This window comes from Dendroctonus ponderosae, unplaced genomic scaffold (assembly GCF_020466585.1).
Source record: "Dendroctonus ponderosae isolate FM_Combo_2020 unplaced genomic scaffold, Dpon_F_20191213v2 Dpon_F_20191213_7, whole genome shotgun sequence".
NCBI classification, from domain to species: Eukaryota; Metazoa; Arthropoda; class Insecta; order Coleoptera; family Curculionidae; genus Dendroctonus; species Dendroctonus ponderosae.
Window position 1 is genome coordinate 11,554,824 of NW_026018916.1, and position 11,457 is coordinate 11,566,280.

General features: G+C 32.0%; 2 protein-coding genes across 4 annotated transcripts in view; both read left to right on the forward strand.

The window, feature by feature from the left end:
- LOC109543195 (ankyrin repeat and death domain-containing protein 1A) overlaps positions 1 to 6,141 on the forward strand; it is a 46,165-nt gene extending 40,024 nt beyond the window's left edge. For all 3 annotated transcript variants that reach the window (XM_019912774.2, XM_048668346.1, XM_019912775.2), the window contains 4 exons: positions 606 to 800; positions 4,821 to 5,049; positions 5,103 to 5,231; positions 5,349 to 6,141. In XM_019912774.2, the coding sequence (XP_019768333.2) occupies positions 606 to 800; positions 4,821 to 5,049; positions 5,103 to 5,231; positions 5,349 to 5,437 (642 nt within the window). In that variant the 3' untranslated portion in view covers positions 5,438 to 6,141. The remainder of the gene's footprint in view (positions 1 to 605; positions 801 to 4,820; positions 5,050 to 5,102; positions 5,232 to 5,348) is intronic.
- Positions 6,142 to 10,820: 4,679 nt separating this feature from the next.
- Positions 10,821 to 11,457, forward strand: part of LOC109543176 (neuroendocrine convertase 1) — a 34,232-nt gene continuing 33,595 nt past the window's right edge. Inside the window, exons 1-2 of the mRNA XM_019912750.2 lie at positions 10,821 to 11,003; positions 11,201 to 11,378. Of these exons, the coding sequence (XP_019768309.2) occupies positions 11,232 to 11,378 (147 nt within the window). The 5' untranslated portion in view covers positions 10,821 to 11,003; positions 11,201 to 11,231. The remainder of the gene's footprint in view (positions 11,004 to 11,200; positions 11,379 to 11,457) is intronic.

Consider the following 11,457-nt stretch of genomic DNA (forward strand, 5'->3'; position numbering starts at 1 on the left):
ATTTTTTTGAAGAACTTTGACCATCAATAGCAGAGGAGCGAGACATTTCTTGTTAATAAAAGTTAGGTCAGATGGTCTTCTTTTGGTCCAAAGAATATCGCAGTACCCTTTTGATCATGAGCTTACCTTGTACAATATAGACTGAATGTCAAAAATATGAAGTTCTTCGTATTCAAACGTTGTACCGTAAAGGTTTGGCCCTCCAAAATTAAAAATCAGGAAAAATCAGTCTAACACTACCTAGTATATTTCATATTTCTTGGTATGGTTAAAAAGTTATACTTTACATGGCGCGCACGTGTAAAGCAATGTTTATCAATCTTCTACCATTATTAACTTGGATCATCAACGACATAAAACAGCAAAGAATCCATTTGATATTCTTAGGCTAAAAGAACCAATATACACCTAGCACATTAAACCTCTTCAGTAATTAATGGGGCATTTCTCGCTCTAGGTAGTAATATCAGATACTACGAGTATTTAATTTCTATAATCCAACAAGGTAGAATTCGGTTTTTCCAATCTCCATCAACATTGTTTTTCGGCAGTTTGGTGCAAAAACGATTGCAACGCCATCATAACGCATTATTTAATAATTTCAGAGATTACAAACCCCGATTCATATAGCTGCAGAAATGGGTCATACAGAAATATGTAAGCTGCTTCTAGCTGCGGGGGCGGATATTGAACAGAGGGAACAAGGCGGCAGAACCCCTCTGTATATTGCCGCAAGGGGCAGTTTTACCGCCATTGTGGATATGATAATTAAAACTGCCAGGCTGGATTACCCAGGAACCGTAAGTTATTACTTATAGTCAGATTTTCTATGCACAATGTAATTAATGTTGCAAAATTGGGGTAAACTGTATGCCATTAAATCGCGGTTTCTAGGATATAGTGGATTAAAATAAGATAAACTCGAGCCTTTTCAACTCATCCAGTTATCCTAAACGCGCTCGCCGAAAACTGTATACTCGGCCAAAGTGCACGTTCCAGTTTATAAAATCACATTATCGTGTGCCTTTATCGTTCATAAATGGGTTTAAGCCATCAAAGTCGTAATGTGTGGCCGGGAAGAGAACAAAACAATTTTATTATTCCAATTAAAAAAACATGTCTAACTCTATGCTTTTAGTGGTCAAATTTCCATTACGCTTATCCTAAACAAACTTTTTAATAATAAAATCAACTCAAATTGCCTTCTTTTGAGCCAAATAATGTCGCAGTGCCCTTTTGATCATGTGCTTACTGGGCACGCCAGTATGTAAAAATTGCATTTCACTAAGAGCGATGAAAATTTAAGTAATTGTGTAAACAAATTCAAGATCAACACGTTTCTCATGACCGGGTTTTCGTGATTGTTTTCGATGGCGCAAGCGAGAAATGAAAGCCATGCGGAAAATGTTTTTTTTAGGTCTTTAGTAGCGCTTTAAACAAGAGACTGCTATTTTAACAGCTTGCAGTGTATAATGGTTTTTCTTGTGAAAAAATATACCTACTGAAATTGCCAAATGAGATATTTTTAAAAGTAAGTGCCGATATTCCTAAAATACTGGCTACATTAAAAAAATATCTTCGTAACGGTTGCTTCTAAGAGTCAGTTTTTGCTTCATACAAAAAGGGTATGAAGAGCTAGTTTAAAAATTTGGTGTTAATAATTCTTCACACCAAACAGTACATTGATATTTTAGGTGGCTACTTATCAAAGCGACCCACAACTTTTTTAGCGTAGATAAACGTTTGAGGACTAATTTCTAACCAATTTTATATTGAAACATCAAATATTTTAACAACTTGGTGCAAACTATGCAAAATATCTTTAGTCTATCATTATTTAACAATACGATGTATCCAAGCAATCTTCAAATATTTGTGAAATTATGAGATCTTAAACAAAATAAAAATCAAAGTGCAACAGTAAATCAAATAATACTGATTATACAACAGTGCACCATGATAAATCTGTTAATGCTGATGGAAACTTGAAAATGAATTCCACCCACATGCTTTGTAAATTCAAATATTTTCAATACTAATAGCAAAAATCGATCTATTCAACAAACCAAAAATTAATTTCAGTTTGATTCAATTGGGAAATAAACGGATTAATACGCAGTTATTTTTCATAACTCAATCGCTGGAGACCCGAATATTTAAAATCGTATTTGGTGTTTGCAAAACGCTCCAATATGAGAGAATTTTCTGGCATTTAAACGTATAACTGAAAACGTAATACAACCGATTATATTTCATTCGAACGATTATAAAATAAATGTAACTTTAAATGTGATTTAATGAAAATCTCATTTTCGCATTAAGTATTACCAGAGAGTATAATTTGCATGTAGTTTAATCTTGAGATTCCATCTATCTCATGCCGCGCTGTTCTAAATTGAGCCGGTAACTTTTGCATAAGTGAATATCAGCTGAAAATTTCACAATTGAAAGTCCAGAAAAAAGTTGAAAGAGTTGAAACCAGCACTTCTATTCCCATTTTATTTTTTAAATCACGTACTGATGTTTACAATAAGCATGCTTCGAAAAACACTTCTTCAAACTACTGCCATTAAAAGTTGTGTAACAAAGGTATTTATTGAAATTCCAAAATTAAAAAAAATTTAATTAAACATGTCATACAATTTCGCTCTCTTTATTTGAGTCGACGTACCGTCGTCGTATACTTTTGGTATTTTGTTTAATTCTTCAAATTTAAGACATACGATAGTTCTTTTTGAAATGATTAAACGAAACAAAAAAAAAATTTTTAGTTGTGTTATATTCTATTTATTTAAGTTGAGAGCGTTTCTTCAGACTTCAGCCAAGACGTATTTTTTCCGCGAGAAAAGCCTTAATAATAATTTGTTTATTGTAAAGATATATACAGGGTGGCCATTTTCTGAATCTTTGTATGGGTAACTTCTACATTTCTAAAGATAGAGAATCCGTTAAATGGGCAAAATTGAACAGAATTCGATTGCCTATTCATTACCGTTTTCAAAATTTATGTACCTGACTTGGTTCCTGAAATATCCTGAAAAGACAAGAAATCAATACTTTTTAAATTATCATTTAATTCGTAAACTGCTTAAATTAGAAAAAAGTTAAAATTATCTTTGGTAGAACTTTTTACGTTGAATTCAATAAACTAGCAATAGTCAACTTGATTTACGAGATAAAAAATAAACGTAGGTTTTTTTAATGGTAATCATAGTTGGCTGTGGGCCTTTTAAAATCCGTATTTTTTTCTGAATTTAACGATATAACTGTTTGTATGTTTTTCCTTTTGTTGCCGTAAAACTTCAAAAGAAGATAAAAAAATGTGTAGTAGGCTATGGAAACAAGAACTATATTATCACACAAAGCACAAAACAAACATTAAATAATTAACAGACACAATCATGTTTACTGGGCTAATAAAAATCATCATCTAATTGAAAATAGGCGACATCAACGTGTTTTTTTGTGAATGTCTGGTGGGGCAAATTATTGGTCCATTCTTTTATAATCACAATTTAAATATGGAAAGATATTTACACTTTTTACCAAATGAACTTGAAGACATGTTGAATAGTTTTCCGTTAGCATCGTATCGAAAATTGGCATATTTTCAACATGATAGTGCACCTTCACAGAACTCACGAGTTGAATGTGAAGATGCCAAAAAATGCCTGGACGTAAACGGAAGTCAATTTGAACATTTAATTTAAACGATTCATTATTGTTTTGTGCTTTGTGTGATAATCTACTTCTTTTTACTACACATTTTTTATCTTCTTTTGAAGTTTTACGGCAACAAAAGGAGAAAAACCTACAGACAATTAAATCGTTAAATTCAGGAAAAAATGAGGATTTTAAAAGGCCCACAGCCAACTATGATTACCATTTAAAAAACTATAAGTTTATTTTTTATCTAGTAAATCAAGTTGTACTAAGGGCARTTTTAACTTTTTTTCTAAGTTAAGCAGTTTACGTAATAAGTGATAATTAAAWAAGTGTTGATTTCTTGTCTTTTCAGGATATTTCAGGAACCAAGTCGAGTACCTAAATTTTGAAAACGGTAATGAATAGGCAATCGAATTCCCAATTTGCCCAATTTTGCCCATTTAACGGCTTCTCTATCTTTAAAAGTAGAAGTTACTCATACAAAGATTCAGAAAATGGGCACCCTGTATATCCTATAATTTTTGATATCTGCTTTATTATCTGTATTAAGACATATCAACGCATTGATTTGAATATCAAAAAAACAAGTCGGAGCAAGTTGGCCAGACACGGAAAAATGTGGGTTGTAAAATAGCTCAGCTTCAGATATCGAATTTACTGATGTAAATGTAAGGTTTTCCTTAAATTATTTTAAATTCAGCTTCAGTTACATACCCAGTAAAATTTCTTTGTTTCTGAACCTCTTTCCAACTCCTCAGATGCCGATAGATCGAAAAGCACTAAAAACCACCAAACTGTTTTGCAGAAATAAAATCATTCGATGCACATTGCACAAGGTACGACACATTTTCAACAGTTCTGAGAACTAAGTTAAACGCTGAATACTAGTTTCCTAATTCCGGTTTGCTGCTTACATCTAAAAAAAACATTTCCCGAATATGTATGAATCATGATCCTCTTTATGGCGAAACGGCAATATTTACGATAAACCCGGACAACAAAACAAAATATTCCTTTATTATTGATTGATGTGACATTAATGCGATAGATTTTATACCACCTTTTTTCGACCGCCTCAAAAATGAACCAAATAATCTTTTACATTATGGATACGCTATACATATTTTATATTTTATTAATAATGCTGCTTTCAGGAAGGAAATGGAGATAATAAAAAAGAAGGTTCAGGCCTGAAGCCCAAGTTAAGTAGACGGTGGAGGTCAACGTCAAAAGACGAAGGAAGAGCAAAGGAATACGAACGATTGAAGGAAATTTTATATAAACTAGCATATAAACACTTGGGGCATGGAGAATGGAAAAGATTGGCCCATCATTGGGCGTTCACAGACGATCAAATCAAAGCTATAGAACATCAATATAATGGCAAGGAAAAATCTATAATTTATCCATTATGGAAAATAAGCAGCGATTTTCAGGTCCCTCTAGTTACAAGGAGCATGGCTTTCGGATGATGCTAATCTGGACACATGGACTGAGCGCGGATGTGAATCCCATCAAGGAACTTTACGAAAGTTTAGTTGCAATTGGCAAAAAACCGTTAGCAGGTAATCGAAAAGCAAACTTTTTCGACGATCCCTTATTACAAATTATGTGAAAATATAGTTGAAGAGAACAAGATAACGGTCTGTTAAAACAATTTAGGCCTTACTTATGCTTTTCAGATACTTTGCGAAGAAAAATCGACCAAGAAAATGAGGCCCGACGAAGTGGAAATAATAAGCAGAAATGCAGCAAATGCAGCATATGTTAAACATCCAGCAACATATTTGTACCAGTCCATATTTGTACATAGTCCTAATGTGAATTATCCTAGTTAAGCTTCATTCCTCTTCAGCGTAGAAATTTAATTTAATTCAATCCTTTCAACTAAATTTGTTCAATTATCTTGACCGTGGGTTAATTAGTACTCGTATAATACATAAGCCTAAAGCTATTTACTGATGAGCCTAACAGCCTTACAAAATGAGAAATGCTTGATTAAATTTCATTGATTTTTCTTGATAAAATTCAACTATTTTCAAAATTTATAAAACATAATATTCTATCAGAGCATAGGTGCCTTCCTCTCAAAAACTGAAAGCATATCTGGAAACTTGGACCAAACACTTGCCTTAAATACTCAAAAATTTCCAAAAGAAACAAAATACTTATCTCAAATTAACAGATTAACATATCGTACGAAGTGTACAACTTAAACTACTTACTGTCTGATATTTTTGTGAAATCTAAAGTTATAATATATGCCATCCAAATTAGCTATACTTAGAAATAATTAGGCAAATTAAAAATGTTTTAACCTATTAACTGTTTATATTAACTTTAGCATTAAGTAAAACCTGCTGTAAAGATATGTAGGTATGTGTATATCTCATAAATATGTCAATAATGTATAGTTGAACGATTAAAAAAGACTTTCAACGATTCAAAAAAGAAATACAAATACGTACTATGCTGCTTTCGAGTTTTTTTACCTCCTCCCAAGTAACGAGTTTAAAATAAAAATTATTCCGCTTAATCGACACAAAGTCTACTAAAAGCTCATTTTAAATCGTAAAATCAAAACATCGAATGCAGCAGAACTTTATTCAAGTGCTTCAAATGGTAAAAAAATATATTTGTATATGTTCTATTCACTCGAAATTAATAACACGCCATAGGGGACATTTTTGAAACACACAAAATAAATGTATTTGTTAGCTTTAATCAATTCATAATTGAATTGAACCAAAAACAATGCTCCTCGTAATTTTGTTTATAAACATTAAATTCGATTTAGGTCGCGATTCCAAGTTTTTTGCTAAAGCGAAAAGTGATTGAAAGCTCGAAAAGGCGATTGAGACTTTCTGTCTGGACATTTGCAAATTTTTTCATATTATTTGTTGTATTTGGGCTTCTATTTGGAGTAGTATTCCGTCTTGCAACAGATACTTTGAGATTACTAAAATACCAGATTATATTAATTCGCATTGAACAAGAATACTAAGAAAACACTAAAAAAATAGATCTCAAAGGCCGACTAAATTGAAGGAAATTAATGATAATTTGATCTGTTTTAACTAAAATATAGAACAAGTAATTATGACGGAGTTTTAAATGTCAACATCTCTTCTTCAACAACAAAATTTAATAATAATTAATCATTATTTAAAATCACAAGTGGTCGAGCTTGCAACTCTTTACAAATGCTACTTAATGAAAAAGCACAACTAGAGACTGAAGAAACGTTAGTATCAAAACGTTTTTTTGTTGTTAAGTTATTGAATTATAATTTTTAATCATCGAAATTACAAATACCTGTTTAATATGTTAAATGAATGAAAAAGCAATTTAATACTGAAGATAAAAAGAAAGGAAATATAAATGAGACTTCATGTTAAGAAATAAAACGAAAGCAGAACCAATACAAACCACACTTTTTTAACAACACAAAATTAAACAGTTTCTTGAAAAAAACACATTTCTGACTAATATGTAGTGTAACTGAAAATGAAAATTGCAGTAATTAAAGATGCTATTACGAGTTACAAAAATGATGAGTGGTTGATTTAGTGGCGTCAAATTTAGCGCAGAGAACAAATAATTACTAAACCCAGAAGCGTTGTGGCATATAAATTTGTATCTAAAATAGAATTCTTGGTTCGGTGGTCATTTCTTAATTTTATAAAATTTCGACTTCCTAGCGAGCCAAGCAAATAAAAAAAATTAAAATGGCAACAAATAAAGACGACTAAATCGACAATTAGGAGAACAAGGGAACTTACTGAAGAAATTCAAATTAACCAATATCCCGATATAATTGAAACAAATAAAGAATATAGCATTACTTAGTATGATACAATACGTTAAACGAACTTTGAAGCAAAAAATCGAATAATTATTAAGAATTAGCTTATTCTTTTAGCTTGTGGGTTTGCTTAGTGTCTAGAAACCTTGTGGGTTTGCTTTATGAATCTTTCTGTCGAAGATAGTAAATAAGTAGAAGAAATGTGAAAAACATATACAAAAAACACTGCAAATACTTAATGTAAGTCAATTTATTAAAAAACGTACTCAAGTGGTTTCACTGAAAATTACAACGCAGTGTTGGTTATTAATTAATTATCAAGAAAAGCTTAATTTTATTATTAAGACGGCATAAGATTGCTATAGAGCAAATCTGAAAGCAGGAAGACGCTTAGGCACTTGATATATCTCGAAGAAAACCTATACAGGATGCGCCAACTAAAACAAAACGGAGTTTTTCGGTTGATGCAAAAACTTCTCTATTAGATACTTGGGATGGTATGGATGGATACCTTCATTACCTGAGCAGAGGATGATCCACCCTTAAAATTTTAAATGGGAAAGAAAAATCCAGTGATTCATCAAATGAAATGTTTTTAAGGACTTTATTTATAGTGTAGCAAAAAATCCTACTTTGAAGCAGCCCTTAAATCAACTGTTTTCGTCTCTCAGACCTTTGGTTTGTCAGTGCCAGTAAAAATAGTTTAATCGTCTGCAGAGAGAATTGGGATTATGGAATTATTTATTTATGAACAAAAAACGTGGGAACTATGAAGAATGTTTTAACCAACCTTATAGAGAGACGCATGCGGGCTAAAAAATGTGTGCTGAAATGAGTAAAAAATTTAAAGAAGCTCAGTTTTTAGTTGATTCAATTCGTAGCGTAAAAAATAAACTGCGAACATATGACCCAAAGAGCGACGGAAAATCACACTTTTATTATCAATATCTGCTTTTCGTAGGCAGCAAGTTTATATTTAATTAAAATTGTCGAGAATCACAACTGTAGGAGGATACAAAAATCCTCAAAACCTAAACGTTTCCCGTCCATATCAAATTAGAGTGGTAAAACATATTTTTAGTTGCTGGAAGACTTCGATAATACCCAATCAGAAGATCTTTTGGAAAATTTATCAGAAAATCTATTGATATTCCACTAAGATGGTTCCCCTACCGACTATGGTTTAGCGGTTAGGCAATTTCTAAATGAAGATTTTCCGGATTGCCAGAAAGGGTCCTATGAAATGGCCTGCAAGTACTCCAGATATTAATCCATCAGATTTTGCATTAAGGTGAAAACTACACTCCTCAAGGAACTTTGAAAGTTTTGAGAGAATGAATTGTAACCCCCGAAATACCCCAAAAGGTACAACAATGATTCGAAACAAATTTATTTCGCAGTCATAAAATTAATGGCCAACAATTTGAACACTTATTGTGTGTTATGTACTTTCAGTGTTCATAAAAAACTATCGGTTTACTCGTTAGCAGCGGCTTCAAAGTAGAAGACTTGAATAGCAAAAACCTCTAAGAACCTTTAGATATTAGTTAGTATCAAACGAGAAAAAAGATGTGCTTCGCTTCAGCCGACACAGTTTTAGATGAAAATAATTGATACAACGTTGACAGAAAACGTATTGGTTTTAGACAATCTTATTTTTTTATGGGTATCAATTTGATAGGTATTTCGAAGTAAGTTGCTACTGAAGAGTTAGACCGATTTTCTCGTCTTAGCTGTCCATTTTATAATACTGTTGCTGGTTTTAACGTTTCTAAATAATAAATAACGTTGATAAGGTGGTATTTAATAACGATATAACCGTTGCGTAGGTTGTAACTCGTAACTGAAACAATGAGAGTTTGAGATCGATTTTTTTGCTATATGCATTCCACTCATGCCCCCTGCAGACACTTTCGGGATTTAGGAATTGATGTAATTAAAATTTATTATCTGAGCGACAAGCCAGTCAAGCGACGTTGGATTAAAGCGATTAACTGCTGTTTTCTAGCTTTAAGAAAACAAATATTGGGAACAGTGATTGGCACTAGTGCGTTGGTAGAAACTGTTGGGGAATTGATGTATTGGGGATTACTGTAATTGACTAATTTTACTTATTTGGCCAAGTTTAGAATTGCAATTTGGATAGAATGATTTGTTTAAATAGTTGAAATTTGATTTCCTTTGTTGTTGTTGGTTTGTAGAATAAACAATTTTTATTAAGAGGTATTTTTTTCAAGTAATCATCTTCTGCTTTTAATCTTCTCTTGTGTAAGAATTTATTTCTATATACAAATAATACAGAAACGACGAGCAATTAAATCGAATTTTAAAACAGAGAGTAAAAGTATTATAATATTTACAAAATAGCCTTTAAATCAATACGTTTCGGTATTTGCTACCATCATCAGTCAATCTGTATAAATTTTGAAATAAGTGCAAGGTTCTAGCATGTAGTTAGGAAACATTTTAGGTTTTTTTCCTTGCTACCTATGCTTGTATGTTTTCTTTAAGGTTCACTCCACCTCTCTCTACGGTCCCGACTGATGATGACAGAAAATAGCGAAACATATTGAGCAAAAGTGTGTTTTGTAAATGTTGTGATATAACTGCCGGGAACCCAGAAGCTTTGTAAATTAAATTTGGAAAATAATTACAGTTAGTTACACAGTAGTCACACAGTAACAGTTACACAATAACAGTTAAAATAATTTTCCTAATTGCATTTAATTAAAATAACCGAGTTTTACTAGTTTGTCGACACTTCATTTTTTTACCGTGATTGGTCGACGTTTCCAAACCAAAAAAATTACATTTCAGTTAAAATTAAAATAAATAGAACGCAAAATATTTTAGCTTGATTTTGTAGACAAACTTAATATTCCGGTTAATTCGTAGCTTTAAGGATTTAAAATGCGTAATCTTTTCTGCCATTTATCCAGCAGATATTCAGATGATTAATGGCTTTAAGTGACTCGCTTCCAATTTTTTTCGGATAAAAAATTATAAAAATTGAAATATGACCTTTTGGAACGACGGGAACTTTTGTAGAAAAACTTATTCAATCATTAATTGTATGTGTAATGTATATGGCCCCAAAATTGGTATCAGAAATGTTTGCTTTTATTATTAAACACATAATTAAATATCTTCAATTTTAATAGACTTGAACTGCGTGAATCTAGTTGCTACAAGCGCTCATTAAACAAACCGAATACACCAAAATCGATCAATTAGTGGCAAATAAATCCGCTTTTATGTTACATTAACCTGTTTAACAATGGCCCTAAAACCAATAAAATACCGTTACTATAAATCGGAGAAGGGATTGAAGCTTTCAGTTATTTTCGCCACCGTTCAGCTGCTTTCAGCACTTGCTTTTCCACTCCCTATCACGCGATTTGTAAAACAAGCGTGAAACTTTCGTTTTCTGGAGAAAAGCGCGGCAAAAACTTTCGAAAATTTGTAAGTCAATTCGGCGATTTATAGTGTTAGTGATCTACAACTTTTTAGAAATTCAAGAATTTTTTTTCAGGTAAAAGCTGTTTTATATGCAAAAAAAAAGTTGCATTTTGTACTTCCAAATCGCTAATGAAATTAAATGGTTTTTAATTGCTCTTGTGTGCTCTTGTTTAGAGTCTTTTTTCTGAGTGGTGCTACGTTTTTCTCAACTTACTTTCGAAAATTAAATTCTATGTACCTACTTTTTGAAACCGATAAATTTTGTTTTAGTTAAGATATCGCCAAAATTGCAGTAACCAAAATGAAAATCTGCTTAACCCTGAAAATTATGCTACTCTTCTTATTGGAAAAATCACTAAGTGCTAAAGAATTAGTGGTGCGAATAGCAGGTGGGCCCCTTGTAGCTGAGTTGCTAGCAATGGAAACTGGGCATCTTTACAAAGGACCCGTAAGTAAATTTCCCTATTCAATCATATTGCGATTTAGTAAGCATTTTCTCGATTAACTTAACAAACATTAATACCGTA